Here is a 16,795-nt window from a genome sequence, read left to right on the forward strand (position 1 = left end):
TCAAAAGGGGCAAAGCCACTCGCAAGAACATCTTTGAAATATTCCATAGAAAATACAAAAACAAAGAAATATAAATAAAAGCATGATAAATAGGTCGCTTATTAGATTATTTTTGTTTTGTCAAGTCTCCAGATTAGTCTAAATATTATCAAACAAAGTAGCGTTTTATTTTTATCATTCGATTTTATATTCAAAATTTCTGATCAGTACTACATTACCACAGACATTACATCTGTGTGCTTTGTGCGAGTTTTTTAACGTTCTCGATAGCGTAAAAGTTAGCTCATATTTGTATGGAATGAGATCGTTTGCGCACGTTTGCCGCTAGGGGCGCTGTTCCAACTGCATACAAAATTGGCTAACTTTTACGCTATCGAGAACGTTAAGAAACTAAGCACACAGTACTACAGACTGGGTACTAGTGACTGTCGATTTTTCAAATTGCGATGGACCGACGCATTCATCACCCACTGAATCCATTTAGGGTTCGATCGGGTAAAGTTAAGTGTCAGCTTTTTACGGTGAGGGATTAGCGACAAGACCACCATCGCCGACGAACTTCTAAAGAACGATTTGTTAAACGGATATTTAATGTGGTACGTCAAAAAGATTTTTTCCGTAGTGCAGTTTTTCATTACTTTTTGTTTTTCTTATTTTTAAATGACATCAATTTAATATTATCAAAGCCATCCAGATAAAAACAGTACAACCAACGACAAAAAAAAGTTTAACTGGTGGTAGGACGTCTTGTGAGTTCGCACCGGTAGATACCACCATCCTGCCTATTTCTGCCGTGAAGCAGTAATGCGTTTCGGTTTGAAGGGTGGGGCAGCAGCTGTAACTATACTGAGACTTTAGAACTAATATTTCAAAGTCGGTGGCGGCATTTACGTTGTAGATGTCTATGGGCTCCGGTAACCACTTCACACCAGGTTGGCCGTGAGCTCGTCTACCAAACTAAGCAATAAAAAAAAACAGTACTGCTTTCCACGAATCATGACAAAACTTTATATCCGACCTAATATTGACCACACGCATGCTCTTGTTGGACATTTAAAAGTCGGATTAACCTATGCACTGAATGGAGGACTTGGTCAATCCAATTACTGATATAGACGTAGCCAAGCTAATGCCCAAGGTATCGTGCCTGTATTCGACGGAACTGCAATTTCCTTTGAGGAAGGCTTTCAATCTCTGCGGACTTCCTATAATATACAGTGGATTTATTGCAGAAAACATTTCACTGCGATGAGGAAAAATAAAAATATATTCTGTATTGCCCATTAAGCCGGTTTTGTTTACTGACAACGAATGCGGATCGAACATATTACGGGGTCACTTTTATTATATTACAGGGCTTAAGCGACCCTGGGACAGGTCAAATTATATTGTGTGACAGCTTTCTCACCCTTTAACTTCGCGGCAGAAATAGATAAAACGTTACCACGCATCCGTGCAGGGATCCGTTTCTGTATGAGGAGCTTACACAATTATTTACGTCCGATTTTCTTTGGTTCGTTTTCGATTTCATTCATGCTATTGATTATAAGAAAAATTAGTCCCTAGTCAGATAATTTGAAGTATGGCATAGTCACATCACTTGACACCAGTACGTATACCAGTTTCGCTTGGATTAATGACATACAGCCGATATTCGTTCACATTGGCTACAACAACCCCAAAAAGGAAAACAAAACGGATTCATTTCAAATAAAGAAAAATGTGGTACTAGATTATTTCTTTGCTTACCTATCTGCCAGTAGCTTCGAGGGGTTATTCTGGCTTTACCCTGACTGGTGAGCAAAATCAAGGAGCTCTCCCTGAAAGGGTTTGCTAAATAAAATCAGGCCTAGCAATATTGATTCGCTGAACTAATACCGGATCGGAATCATGACTTACTGAGAAGAACCGGCGAGAAACTCAGTGGGTTATCGTACTAGAAAATTCTGGTACATTGGGTTAAAGTCCGAAATATAAAAAATAAAAGCCGAAAACTGTCTAGGTAATTAATGACATTATGTTCATTTAACTACCCCAATAAAAAATTACTCTTCAATGCCATTAATTGTATACTTTACCCTAGAATTTTCCGTTTTAAATTTTTATTCGCGAAGACTTCCACATTATTCTGTGTTAGCTCCCGTTTGTGAAAAACAAAAATGAAAAGAGCAGAACTAGGTCGTGTTTACCTTGTACGAAACGAAAAGAAAATAACACAAGATGGGCTTCGCAAAGGCTGTGGTATATTTAAAAGTTTGCTCTCTGCACGCTGCGATATGAGGTCGCCCGAAATGAGGTCTTTGCAGTGTATGGTTATCTTTGTATTACACTGGTATAACATCGAACTACAATATCTACGATTGTAGTGTTTTTTTACAAAAATAGCAGTCTTTTCTCTGGTTTTCGCGAGACTTAGACATAATTAAAACTGCTTTTACGGTTTAATCTCGCGATTTTCTTACTGTTATTAATTTATTTCTAACGATTTCAATTCTTTTAGAATTTCCATCGAATCTTTCGGAAGTTTCGCCTTCTTGGGCCTCGCTTACCGATTCCGAAACGGCAGCATATGGAGGGGACCAACTGTTTAAGATTCAGATTCAAGCCAGGATTCGGTTGATGTCTACAACAGGTTTATGCGATAGCCTGATAGCCTAGAGAGACCATTTGTGACAGGAAAGATCGAGGGAAAGAGACCGCGTGGGCGCAGTCCGACAAGGTGGTTCTATTAAAACCGCACCACACTAGGGATCCCTTTCTACGACGCCCTTCATGCAGCCAATGATCGAAGGCGCTGGAGGGACATTGCAAGAAGTAGAATCCTGTCAAAATATGATGATCACGACCCTCAGCAGTGAGGAAACGACGCGAGTCGAACATCGCCTGTAACGCGTACTGGCTGCAGAGCATTAGGCTCTCTATCGACATCCGCCAGCGTCAAGTCGATACCTATTTGTGCGACGAAGGTGTAATGCCGCCCCCTTTATGCCTATACTCTGTCGTGTCCAAGTCGCATCCACAATGATGGCACTCTACCGTCTGCACAGCACCTTTACAAGTTACTTCCCTAACCAACCATGCACGGTCAGCACCTGTACCATCCGGAAGATGAGGCGTTCGCGGACGCAATTCAGCCAGTCCCGAGGAACGGTTGACTCGCCTTAACCGTCCGCAGGCCGGCCTAATGATTTTCCAGCTGTCTAGACTGCGCCTGTAGTGCTGAAGAAATGAGGCATATTGTTTCTATCGTTTCGTAGTTTTTGACGCAGGTTTTAATTGTCCTTTAAGGACTACAATAAAAGTTACAAATTGAATTATTTTTGTTCGCATTAAATATACGATCTTCCGGCCTAAAACATCATTTGTTCGCAATTCATAAAATTAATGTACCCTATGAACGTTTACCATGATCTGTGACAAGAAAACAGCTGAACCTTTAGCTAAGTACAGTTTATTCCTGGGTTTCGCCGACTTGATGATAACAACCTTTATGATTTAATCTCGTGTTCATTATTATTATTATTTTTATTGCTTACATCGGTGGACGAACTCACAGCCCACCTGGTGTTAAGTGGTTACTGGAGCCCATAGACATTTACAAAGTAATTTTAAGATGTAAGTTCTAAGGTCTCAAGTATAGTTACAACGGCTGCCCCACCCTTCAAACCGAAACGCATTACTGCTTCACGGCAGAAATAGGCAGGGTGGTGGTACCCACCCGCGCGGACTCACAAGAGGTCCTACCACCAGTAATTACGCAAATTATAATTTTGCGGGTTTCATTTTTATTACACGATGTTATTCCTTCATCGTGGAAGTCAATCGTGAACATTTGTTGAGTACGTATTTCATTAGAAAAATTGGTACCCGCCTGCGGGATTCGAACACCGGTGCATCGCTTCAACACGAACGCACCGGACGTCTTATCCGTTAGGCCACGACGACTACGACATTATTTCGGACGATTTCAATTTTGTGTTAGCAGACATGTTAATTCTATAAAATTTACATATATTTAATTTACGTTTCTTCGCACACAGTATCTCAGAGAGAGAGAAAGAGGGATAGATAGATTTTTATGCCAAAGAAATTTTTTTATGAACTCAATGTTTCAATACTATTTCAGCCACTTCTATTATGTTTCCCATATATTGTTCTGTTTATCACGCTAAATTAAAAGAAATAAGGTTTGATTTTTCAAGATGTATGTTACGTTTTTAAATGATTCAACTGTTTCAAGGTCGTCATGTACCTAGGAAAACAATGAATGAATTGGTAATATCTACTACAGACAATATTATTAAGCCTAAGCAAAATCGAGAAAAAATATGTGCCAATCGACTCTTCCTCAGCCTTAATATAGGTACCATACCTACCAAGTCGAGTAATAAATTATTCCACAACCTTCTTTTAATTTTCTTTAGTGTTGCTCAACTTTATTATAAAAAAAATACGTGATATTAAACTTGTTCATTTCAGAAATTCACAATTCACGAAATGGACGATGTCTTGTATAAATTCAAAGTTTTCGATTAAAATTGGGAGATTTTTCTTCTTTTCCACACTGAACGCAATAAATACAACATTGTAGCCATTCGTAGCTACACAAGAAAAGGAGTCCAATTTTTAATTAGTTACAAGAAAAAATATTTTTTACAAGGAATGTGTGCCTTTATTGGAATTTAGATTTTCTTTTTAGTATTTTATATTTTACTATCTGCTGTTTCAGTTAAAAAGATTTCGGCAATTAAAGAAATACATCAAAACTATTAAAATGGAATTAATTTAATCCTCCCTCGACGACCCCGACGTAAAGCTGACATTGGCCTTTAGTTCAGCCAATACAATCGATACAAGCAGTGTAGTACAAATTATATGAATAAAACAAATAATACTTACATTATATGACAGAAAAGTTGAAGGAGACACCACTAGCACTACAAAAGTAAAGCTCAAGTAAGAATATGAATTATAAAACACACAAAAATAGTAGGAAAAATGTACAATTTGTCGCGCGATCAGCGGCCGCCCATTTTGTTTTCTGACAACCTATTCCTAAATTAATCTAGAGGCAGGCAACACCATAGATTATACACTTAATATATTGGCAACACTGATTTGAAAATTCGTGCACAGAAAAAAAAAACTTCCAGTTGATATTTTCTACACGTAAGAATTCTTATTGATATTTATTTTCCAAAATATGCAGTTTTTATATTTAAAAATGGGTGAAAAAACGAAAAATGATATTATAATTCAACTTTAGTGCCATCTTCTGACAAAACTCCATATTTCAACAAGCAATTAGGTTTTATCGCTAGAAATGCTTCATTATAATTTTGTTAGATGGCGTTATTTTAAGTTAAATAATCTATAGATTGGGGTTCATTTAATTAAATGAACGTTATTTGTGTTGTCATTAGACAAGTAATTTTGATTAGCAATTTTTCTTTTATTATTTATCCTAGTTACAAATTTTATCTTTTTCTGACTTCATGTTGCGTTAAAGCTAATAAAGTAAGTTTTACGTTTTTCAAAGCTCGAATACAGAACAAGTTACAATTTATATCAGTAGGTGGCACTGACATATATTCCTTACAAAATCAAAACGAGGTATGTGGCAACACTAATATGTGAAAAATGAAATTAAGATTTACTAATGGTTATGTTACTGTATGAATAGAGTTTTGTAATATCGTAACGTCTACTACAATAGGCGTCATATTGAGCATAGGCCAGCTTCGTGCCTATAAACGACATGGCGAAAATGCATACGAGAAGTAATGCACACACAGTTGGACACAGGACTGCTCCGAGCTTGCTTGTACGACTCGGCTGTAATGACCCCGCTTCCGAATCCGTAACGCTATGATGATCGGAATTTTTCGTCATCTCTGGAAAATGGAAAAAAAGGTTGACAACGGTTTGAAGTAGGTTTCTTTTGATATTCACAAATCACACTACAATAGTTAGGTTTCATTGTTCGATTGAGTATCTATAACTTAATTTATACAACGAAAAATATCTATTTCATTATAATAAAATAATAATTCATTTTTACGACAACTTCTTATCAGCTAACATTGGAAATCTTTTATAATAATATGAATTGTGATATCTATACTTCTATATCTATATCTATACTAATATTATAAAGAGGAAAGATTTGTTTGTTTGTTTCGAATAGGCTCCGAAACTACTGGACCGATTTGAAAAATTCTTTTTCCATTAGAAGCCGACATTGTCCCTGATGAACATAGGCTACTTTTTTTATTTATTTTTTTGGTTTCATGTGTGTTTTAATGTTTCCGAAGCGAAGCGAGGGCGGGTTGCTAGTTAATATTATAAAGAGGAAAGATTTGTTTCTTTGTTTCGAATAGGCTCCGAAACTACTGGACCGATTTGAAAAATTATTTTTCCATTAGAAGCCGACATTGTCCCTGATGAACATAGGCTACTTTAAAAAAAAAAAAAAAAAATATTTTTTTGGTTTCATGTGTGTTTTAATGTTTCCGAAGCGAAGCGAGGGCGGGTCGCTAGTATCTAATATATTGATACCAGCTGTGTTATATTATGAAAATAATATTCTTTGTGTAATCGCCTTTATGAAAGGTTCACGACCTTCACGATACCAAGACGATGCTTAATCAAAGAAAAATGTTTTATTTTGTCATAATATCTTTAAGTTGCCGCAATTTCGAGTATTTATTTACTGAATTTTTATACCGCGTCTTAAAAGTGAAGTTTTTTTTTAAATTATGTATTTTTTTAAACTAGGTTTTCACAAATTTTCTTCAAATAGCCCGTGAATTTCAGTCAACATTCAGACAACAGTCAATTTGCTGTGTTTTCAATCTTTCGTAAGAGTATTGATTCTATTGCTGCGTGAAGCATTCTCTGCATGCAAGTCGCCTGGTGTAAGTTTTCGCCTGTTCAATCATTGTATAAGCCTTCCTATAAAGATATTCTAAAATCTTGTTCGAAGAAAGACTAGCGGACATAGTTCTCAGAAATAACAGCGAGGGGAATCCCATTCAAAATTCTAAAGAACCTGAAACCGAACAAATCTATTGCTATATAGGGATTTACTTGGAACTGCTTAAATTTAGATTCAATTAATATTCAGGAGAAACGGATATATGTGAACAAGGGTCATTTCAAGCGATAGATCCTACTTTCTTATTATTATTACGTGAATGAGGTATCCGTACCTACGCTATTCTACATAACTAGATAGGTTTTTCGTTTTACGTCGAGTATTTGTGGTAAGGCGTATGTTGAGGCACAAGCAGGTACCTTTTTTTTAAGCCTAAGCTGATAGCCTTGAGAGGCTATTTCAGCGTAACCTTAACTAGTAGGTGAGCTCGCGGGGCTCAAACCTGACGACGTTGTTAGCACGAACCCTAGCAAGAGCCGTGCTTCGCAGAATCTACCACCGGATCGGAAGCGCGACCCACTGAGAAGATCCGGCGAGAAACTCAGTGGGCTGTGTCTGAGGGTTAATTTACTCGACGAGCCCTTCGTCGCAAGCGACGGGTTCGACGAGAACGGTGACCGGTGCTTGAGGTACCTAAAAGCACCGTTAGTGGATCGGGAGGATCCGAAATGACGTGTTTGGGGCGACGTCGACTGCTTTCCATTATTTCCGCAGGGTCGGGAATGTGTCGATGAGGACCACCACCCTATCTATTTCTACCGTAAAGCAGTAATGTTTCGGTGTGAAGGGTGGGGTAGCCGTTGTACTGTAAAAACAGACTTATAGCTCATGCCTGAAGGTTAGTGGTGGCATTAACACTTTGGATGTCTATGGGTTCCAGTGGTCACTTAACACCAGGTGAGCTGTGAGCTCGTTCAATCACATTAGTAATAGAAAAAAAAGATCAATATTATTTAATGTAGCGCCCTGGTTTGGTCAATTTTATTGAAGGTATTCATGGGGTATGATGATGATATAAAATTATACCATTTTTTATATAATTTTTCATCAGTTGTGAATGCTAGGGGCATAGCAGTGAAGAATGTCCTCAAACCTCGTTTGAAGAAGAACATATCGCAGCGCTCAGTATCATAAAGGGATAAATTATAGAAACACAACATAGAAAATCTAAAAGATACTACGTATTTTGAAGTGTTTGTAAGTCTAAACTTTGGACAGGCACATATTTTGCCCGCTTGCATTTTGCAGTATATTCGAAATTGTTCCTAAAAATAGCAGCTTTTAAATTAATCAATCTCATTACCAAACCAATGCACATCACGAATAAAATAAATTATTAACATCTAATCATACACAAGGGAATTAGAAATAAAAAAATCACTTTACCTCGTTAGCTTCCCTTCAAAAAATCCAAATAACAACTAAAAACTAATTCAATAGGGGGACATTGTACGGAGTTATTTTCAGTGAAAATTCGACATAGGAAATCTTTTACACAATTCCTGTCAAAACCATTCACTTGTCAGATTTATTGTAAGAATGCGAGAAGGCGAGAGGATCTCTTCATTAAAATATTCTTATTTTAGTCTTCCATTCGCTCGCGACTTACCAGTGTGCTTAGTGGGAGTTTAATGTTCTCGATATTGTTAAAGTTAACTCAAATTTGGAAGTCGTGAGAAGTCCTGACTCGTATTCCCATATCTTCTTATAAGTAGTATTCGTCTAGTAAGTATTATAAAAAGCTGCTCGTGTCATAAGTATCTGGTCAGACCATTGTCATAGATAGTTCTAGAATCTACTTTAAATGGGAAAAAGTTTCCGAAGGCGTGTTTAAATAAAAGCTAGATCATTTTTTTTTGGTAAACATAAGGCTGAAGGCGTTATAAACATGGTTTTTATACTCAACAAAGAGATTTTATTATTCTACTAGCTGACCCGGCAGAGTTCGTATTGCCTCAATCGATAAATAACAGCCCTAAACTTTTGTACCAAATAAACTTAAAACGAACAAAAGGAATGCGTCCGACGGGGGACACATCAAAGGAAAATCAAAATTGTTATTTTTATTTAATTCCGAGCATTTTCATATTTATCTAAACTTTTAACGGTCCAGCCATTCTCGACTTTTAACGAGACTAACGAACAGCAATTCCTTTATATATATAGATTTGTTTATATTATATTTTGTAGCTATTAGAAAGCTAAAGTCTAAAATTAATATTAATATAAATTCCTCATCTATTATCAATGGAAAAATCATTCATAGTTAATATTTATTCGCTACGCATACCGTTAGAATGACAGTAGCTTAATTGTCAGAAAAATTGACATGGGAAGATTGCAACAAAAACCACTATAAATACACAAGCAAAGCAGAAATTTTAGATTTAAATCAAAATTGCGAAATACCCTATCAATATCTTTAACACATTTCACGTATTTCAGAGCACGCTCGGAAGAATTCGTTTTTCAATGATAAAACGTCTGCTGTTTGTTGTGATATATTCAGTTCTAGTCATAGCTTTATTTTGTTTCTTGTGTTATCTGATGACGACTGTGAACCCTACACCCGTAGATAGGAATGGCAGTAATTATCTCAGAGAAGGCACGATATTGAACAATGTGTTAGAGGTAAGATTTTATGGATTTTTTTGTTTCTAAGTTAGTACTAACGTTGAAAATCATCGAAGTTGAAAACAAGGCAGCATGGTTTTTATATAAAACTAAACTATGAATTTTGTCAGAGCTTAGGAAATTTCTGTGATTTATGATTGTAATGAGACATTGACCGTGTGATTGATTTCAAACTAACTTCTGCTTTTTTTTCTATGATGTAACCGTAAGTAAATATGTGAAAAACTGAACGTATTTTGAAATAAATGATCGTGTCTATTTTTTATCAGCGAGGAATCAATTTGTTTTACCTAACTAGCTCGCAACATCAATTCAGAATGCGTTTTAAAAACAGAATAAGGATTATTATAATTTGATTAATTAATTTAACAATTATAGGACACGGCAGCAGTAGCGAACTCAATTTGGAGGCTCACTGTCCGATATTATGTGAACTACGACGTATTATACGCTGCAAACTCTTCCAACACGAGAACTGTCGTCCAACTATAGACACGCGGTATCATTGGGTTCTTTATTTGCCCTTTTAGGCAGACGAGTGAACGGTCTTCCTGATGATGAGTGGTTACCGTCGCCCATGGACTTCAGCAATGCCAAGGGCGGAGCCAAGCCGCTGCCTACAGTTAAGTACTGTCCACAAGCCTCGTTTGAAGAAGGATATGTCATAGCGCTCGGGAAACACCGATGAGCTCAGTGCCCAACTGTCAATCGCTTGACATCATGTCACTGTCACCCAATCTGATGTTTACAAATTATGAAGGATGCCTCTGATCATAAGATTTGAAATCGTAATCTCAATTGGATAGCTTGACGGCCTTTAAACATGAATGATGATACTGTTACGCGCTGGGATTCGGGATAAATAAAATTTCACCAAAGTACAGCTTAAAAACTGTATTGAACACTTAGAACACTTAAACACTTCACAAATACTTTTAAACACTCAACAAACACTTTAAAACTCTCAATTCGCTTGTTCCGCTTCGCTACAGGTGTTCCGTTCGCTGTTTCGCTTCGAGTAGTTACGATAACTGATTGACTGCGTGCTATCTCTGCAACGCTTTTATAGCCGATACCTCATTCCTAGAATTATCGAGAATACTCTACACATCTCTAGTAGTAGTTTCCGCTATCTGTCAATAGATGGCGTTGTACTTCTCGAGCGTTCTGGGCGCTACTAGATCTTTCTATATTCGTTCGACTATTAGACGATAGATGGCGTTAATACCTACCCGTACGAGCTACCACCAGTATTCATTCCGATAGAGGCACCCGTCACGTGCGGACGTGCTCATCGACCACTCGATCGCCCGGCCTTTGTTCGCCCGGCTTTTGTTAGCCCGGCCATTGTTCGCGCGGCTTGTGTTCGTGATACATCTGCCGATCAAGTGTTTTTCCTGGAAGTTTTTATTTGTATTGTTTCTTTTTGTTATTTCTGTGTTCGTGGTACATCTGCCGACCAAGTGTTCCTGGAAGTGTTTATTTGTTTTGTTTCTTTTTATTATTTCTGTTTTGTTGTGTTCTTTGTCTTGTAGTAATAGCGCCGCATCGCCACCTGCGTTCAATAGAACCGCTCAGGTCCGAGAAATTGGGGCTATTTTTAAGACCCGGGGCCGCCCCACCTGGGCACTCAGCGATCATGGACGCTGTATTTGCGGAGTTCCTCCGACTTCGCTACCCACAGCTCGCCTCAGAGTTTCTTACCTACAAGGCTAATCACACTGCGAGCCCTCTCGAGGACTCCGCCGTGCTCGCTGCTCCTGCGTCGCCTGTACCTGCGTGCAACGCTTCTACATCGAGCACCGCAGCCTCCGTCGTGCCTGCCGTTCCCGCGTCGCCTATACTGGCGAGTAAAACTGCTGCGTCGTCCGCCGTGGCCACCGTTCCAGCAGCGCGATCGTCCGCGGCCTCCGTCGCGCCCTCCAAAACACCTGCTCGTAGGTCACCTGCGCCCGCCTCCTCGTCCTCCGACTCTGACTCGGAGATGGAGGTCGACCTCGCCCCCGCCTCATCGACGGATGGATTCACCCTGGTACAAAAGGGTAAGAAGCGTGCCGCGGAGTCTCGAGCTCCCGCGGCCGCTAAAATTAGCAAAGCCGCGAACGCGTCGCGCCCCCGCCCTCAGACTCCCGTTGCGCCTCCAGCCCGTGCCACTCCGTCGCCGCGTCCGGTGGCACAAAATAAAACCCAGACCCCTCCCCCGGTAATCCTCCAAGAGAAGGCAGCTTGGGATCGAGTTTCCCTGGCCCTTAAAGCCAAAAATATCAACTTCACGAATGCCCGTAACCTCGCGAACGGCATTCAAATTAAGGTTCGAACACCCGACGACCATAGGGCCCTCTCTTCTTACCTCCGTAAGGAGCGTATAAGTTTTCACACGTATACGCTCCAGGAGGAGCGCGAACTCCGTGCCGTCATACGTGGCATCCCTAAAGAGTTGGATGCCGAGCTCGTCAAGGCCGACCTTCTCGAACAAGGCCTACCGGTTAACTCCGTACACCGCATGCACACAGGCCGCGGAAGGGAGCCATATAACATGGTTCTCGTCGCCCTCCAGCCTACCCCCGAGGGTAAGCAAATATTCAACATCCGAACGGTATGTAGCCTTTCCGGAATCGCCGTCGAAACCCCACACAAGAAAGGCACACCTAGCCAGTGCCATAACTGCCAATTATACGGGCATTCTTCCCGTAACTGTCACGCGCGCCCCCGATGCGTCAAGTGTTCAGGCGATCACGCCACGGCCCTATGCACTCGCGATCAAAAAACCGCGACGGAACCGCCTAGCTGCGTCCTGTGTCAAACACAGGGTCACCCCGCAAATTACCGCGGATGCCCCCGAGCCCCGAAAATAAATCGCCGCGTCGCCCGCCAAAACCGCCTCCGAGCTTCCGGCCCAGACATCAAAGCCTCGGCACCCTCTGTGTCGCAGGCTAAGCCAGCGTTCGTTCCGGCGCCGGTGCCCAGTGTCTCGGCTTGGGCGAAACCGCTGCCGTACACGAACACGGTTACAACTCCCTCCTCCGCGATTCGTCCCGCCCCCGCAACTCGTCCCTCTCCCGCGACTTGCCCTCCGACCGCGTCCGACAATCTCGCTTTAGCGATCGACTTCTTTCAGTCGATCAACTTTGAGCGCGTTAACGCTTTGGGCGACGCCATTCGCGCTGCCTCCACTGCACAACACTTTATCGCCGTTGTGCAAGAATACGCCGACGTATACGCGTCATTAAATACGTACGTCCTCCCCTCACTCCGCCGGTAATCAATGGCGTATATAAGTAGAATAAAGCCCCTATCCGTAACGATAGGATTTTTTAACGCTTACGGTCTCGCAAATCAACGTGATCAGGTTTCTGACTTTTTGCGTGACCATCAAATTGATATCTTTTTGGTGCAGGAGACCCTACTTAAGCCCGCGTGCCGTGACCCTAAAATCGCGAACTATAACATGGTCAGGAACGACAGGCTCTCTGCTCGTGGTGGTGGTACCGTCATTTACTATAGAAGAGCCCTGCATTGCGTCCCGCTCGATCCTCCCGCGCTCGCTAATATCGAAGCATCAGTGTGCCGAATCTCACTGACGGGACACGCGCCGATCGTTATCGCGTCCGTTTATCTTCCACCGGATAAGATCGTTCTAAGCAGTGATATCGAGGCGCTGCTCGGCATGGGGAGCTCTGTCATTCTGGCGGGCGACCTAAATTGTAAACACATCAGGTGGAACTCACACACCACAACCCCGAATGGCAGGCGGCTCGACGCGTTAGTCGATGATCTCGCCTTCGATATCGTCGCTCCGCTAACACCGACTCACTACCCGCTAAATATCGCGCATCGCCCGGATATACTCGACATAGCGTTATTAAAAAACGTAACTCTGAGCTTACACTCGATCGAAGTAGTTTCAGAGTTAGATTCAGACCACCGTCTCGTCGTTATGAAGCTCGGTCGCGCTCCCAACTCCGTTCCCGTCACGAGGACTGTGGTGGATTGGCACACGCTGGGCATCAGCCTGGCTGAATCTGATCCACCATCGCTCCCGTTTAACCCGGACTCTACCCCGTCTCCTCAGGATACCGCTGAAGCCATAGACATCTTAACGTCACACATCACCTCAACATTAGATAGATCATCGAAACAAGTTGTAGCGGAGGACTTCCTTCACCGCTTCAAATTGTCCGACGATATTAGGGAACTCCTTAGAGCTAAGAACGCCTCGATACGCGTCTACGACAGGTATCCTACCGCGGAAAATCTATTCGAATGCGTGCCCTACAACGCGACGTAAAGTCTCGCATCGCCGAAGTCCGAGATGCCAGATGGTCTGATTTCTTAGAAGGACTCGCGCCCTCCCAAAGGTCTTACTACCGCTTAGCTCGTACTCTCAAATCGGATACGGTAGTAACTATGCCCCCCCTCGTAGGCCCCTCAGGCCGACTCGCGGCGTTTGATGATGACGAAAAAGCAGAGCTGCTGGCCGATACATTGCAAACCCAGTGCACGCCCAGCACTCAATCCGTGGACCCTGTTCATGTAGAATTAGTAGACAGTGAGGTAGGACGCAGAGTCTCCTTGCCACCCTCGGATGCGTTACCACCCGTCACCCCGATGGAAGTTAAAGACTTGATCAAAGACCTACGTCCTCGCAAGGCTCCCGGTTCCGACGGTATATCCAACCGCGTTATTAAACTTCTACCCGTCCAACTCATCGTGATGTTGGCATCTATTTTCAATGCCGCTATGGCGAACTGTATCTTTCCCGCGGTGTGGAAAGAAGCGGACGTTATCGGCATACATAAACCCGGTAAACCAAAAAATCATCCGACGAGCTACCGCCCGATTAGCCTCCTCATGTCTCTAGGCAAACTGTATGAGCGTCTGCTCTACAAACGCCTCAGAGACTTTGTCTCATCCAAGGGCATTCTCATCGATGAACAATTCGGATTCCGTACAAATCACTCATGCGTTCAACAGGTGCACCGCCTCACGGAGCACATTCTTGTGGGGCTTAATCGACCAAAACCGTTATACACGGGAGCTCTCTTCTTCGACGTCGCAAAAGCGTTCGACAAAGTCTGGCACAACGGTTTGATTTTCAAACTATTCAACATGGGCGTGCCGGATAGTCTCGTGCTCATTATACGGGACTTCTTGTCGAACCGCTCTTTTCGATATCGAGTCGAGGGAACCCGCTCCTCCCCACGACCTCTCACAGCTGGAGTCCCGCAAGGCTCTGTCCTCTCACCCCTCCTATTTAGCTTATTCGTTAACGATATTCCCCGGTCGCCGCCGACCCATTTAGCTTTATTCGCCGACGACACGACTGTTTACCATTCCAGTAGAAACAAGTCCCTAATCGCTAAGATGCTTCAGAGCGCAGCCCTAGCTCTAGGACAGTGGTTCCGAAAATGGCGCATAGACATCAACCCAGCGAAAAGTACTGCGGTGCTATTTCAAAGGGGAAGCTCCACACGGATTTCCTCCCGGATTAGGAGGAGGAATCTCACACCCCCGATTACTCTCTTTAGACAACCCATACCCTGGGCCAGGAAGGTCAAGTACCTGGGCGTTACCCTGGATGCATCGATGACATTCCGCCCGCATATAAAATCAGTCCGTGACCGTGCCGCGTTTATTCTCGGTAGACTCTACCCCATGATCTGTAAGCGGAGTAAAATGTCCCTTCGGAACAAGGTGACACTTTACAAAACTTGCATAAGGCCCGTCATGATTTACGCGAGTGTGGTGTTCGCTCACGCGGCCCGCACACACATAGACACCCTCCAATCTCTACAATCCCGCTTTTGCAGGTTAGCCGTCGGAGCTCCGTGGTTCGTGAGGAACGTTGACCTACACGACGACCTGGGCCTCGAATCTATCCAGAAATACATGAAGTCAGCGTCGGAACGGTACTTCGATAAGGCTATGCGTCATGATAATCGCCTTATCGTTGCCGCCGCTGACTACTCCCCGAATCCTGATCACGCAGGAGCCAGTCACCGTCGACGCCCTAGACACGTCCTTACGGATCCATCAGATCCAATAACCTTTGCATTAGACGCCTTCAGCTCTAACACTAGGAGCAGGCTTAGGGACCCCGGTAACCGTACTCGTCGAACTCGACAAAGAGTTCGCCGTGCAACCTAACCCATGAATCAGCTCGCTGAGTTTCTTGCCGGATCTTCTCAGCGGGTCGCGATTCCGATCCGGTAGTAGATTCATTCGCGAAGCAGCTGCTCTTGAGCTGTTAGGTCTCCTTCGGAGGCGCTCGGGTAGCTGTTAGCAAATCCCACCCCTCCTGGCTGAGCTTTTGCTCGCCCACCTGTCCTGGTGAAACTGGAAAGGCCTCCGGGCCACCAGTAATACTTCAATCATAAAAAAAAAAAAAAACACCAGTATAAGTAAATGGATTGTGGTACGCCATTACTTTCCAGTCTATAGAAATCAATAAAAATGTTTTTTTTACAGTTAAGAGATTTATACGGTGATAATGTTCCAACTGGTGATGATTTTCAATATGGACTAGAGAAAATCGATCAAAATATTACACTTATAACACTAATACGATACGCAAGTACTACATCCATTGAAATTAAAACCACCGCTGAAGAGAAGACAGTGCTAAAAGTAAATGTTGACACATATTTGACCGGCACAAATAATGGAATAAATAAAATACGAAATATAAATAATTCCACGGTTGTGGGCGTTGACAATGTTTCTGTTAATAGTAAAATTGAAACCAGGAAACGGGTTGTCAGTGATATAGATACCGATAAAAATGGCGCTTAATGTGTGCTTCTTGTGCATAGTTCAAATCAAATCATTATAATCTTAATTCAAAATGTTATATTTAATTATTGAATAAAATTACGAATCAAAATTTAATTTAATTATTTAATTTAATTTAAATTTCGGTATACTTTAGACTAGTATTATTCCCGTTATGATTACCTAAATGTAGTTCAGTTGTTTACAACGAATTAATATCAGAACAGAATGTTATAATGTAAAGGTACAAATGAACGTATGGGTAAGTATAAATAAAAACATATATGAAGCAAAGATAAATTAGCTGGTTTATTTGCAATCGCTCTGAGGAAACAAGCATTATCTAAATATAAATCGTAAATATTGACTCTATATAAGAAATTAAATCTTCGAAAGAGCGTAACAACGCGAAATATAGCGAAGTCTGTAAATGTGTAATATAATTTTTTTGAA

At 41.8% G+C, this 16,795-nt stretch overlaps 2 protein-coding genes across 3 annotated transcripts in view; one reads left to right on the top strand and one right to left on the bottom strand.

Moving 5' to 3' along the window:
• The window catches only part of Gdap2 (ganglioside induced differentiation associated protein 2), a 117,846-nt gene extending 112,787 nt beyond the window's left edge, over nucleotides 1–5,059 (bottom strand). The window contains exon 1 of one of the 2 annotated variants that reach the window (XM_089729660.1): nucleotides 4,900–5,059. The gene's annotated coding sequence lies outside the window, so the exon portion shown is untranslated. The remainder of the gene's footprint in view (nucleotides 1–4,899) is intronic. The other variant, XM_089729662.1, reaches the window with a different exon arrangement.
• Nucleotides 5,060–6,732: 1,673 nt separating this feature from the next.
• LOC149502291 (uncharacterized) lies at nucleotides 6,733–16,459 on the top strand. Its single transcript, XM_089729597.1, has 3 exons — nucleotides 6,733–6,917; nucleotides 9,383–9,568; nucleotides 16,040–16,459. The coding sequence occupies exons 2-3, from the start codon at nucleotides 9,410–9,412 to the stop codon at nucleotides 16,361–16,363; spliced, it is 483 nt and encodes a 160-aa protein (XP_089585723.1). The 5' UTR covers nucleotides 6,733–6,917; nucleotides 9,383–9,409; the 3' UTR covers nucleotides 16,364–16,459.
• Nucleotides 16,460–16,795: the final 336 nt, after the last annotated feature.

Source organism: Bombyx mandarina, chromosome 09 (assembly GCF_030267445.1).
Source record: "Bombyx mandarina strain Sakado chromosome 09, ASM3026744v2".
NCBI classification, from domain to species: Eukaryota; Metazoa; Arthropoda; class Insecta; order Lepidoptera; family Bombycidae; genus Bombyx; species Bombyx mandarina.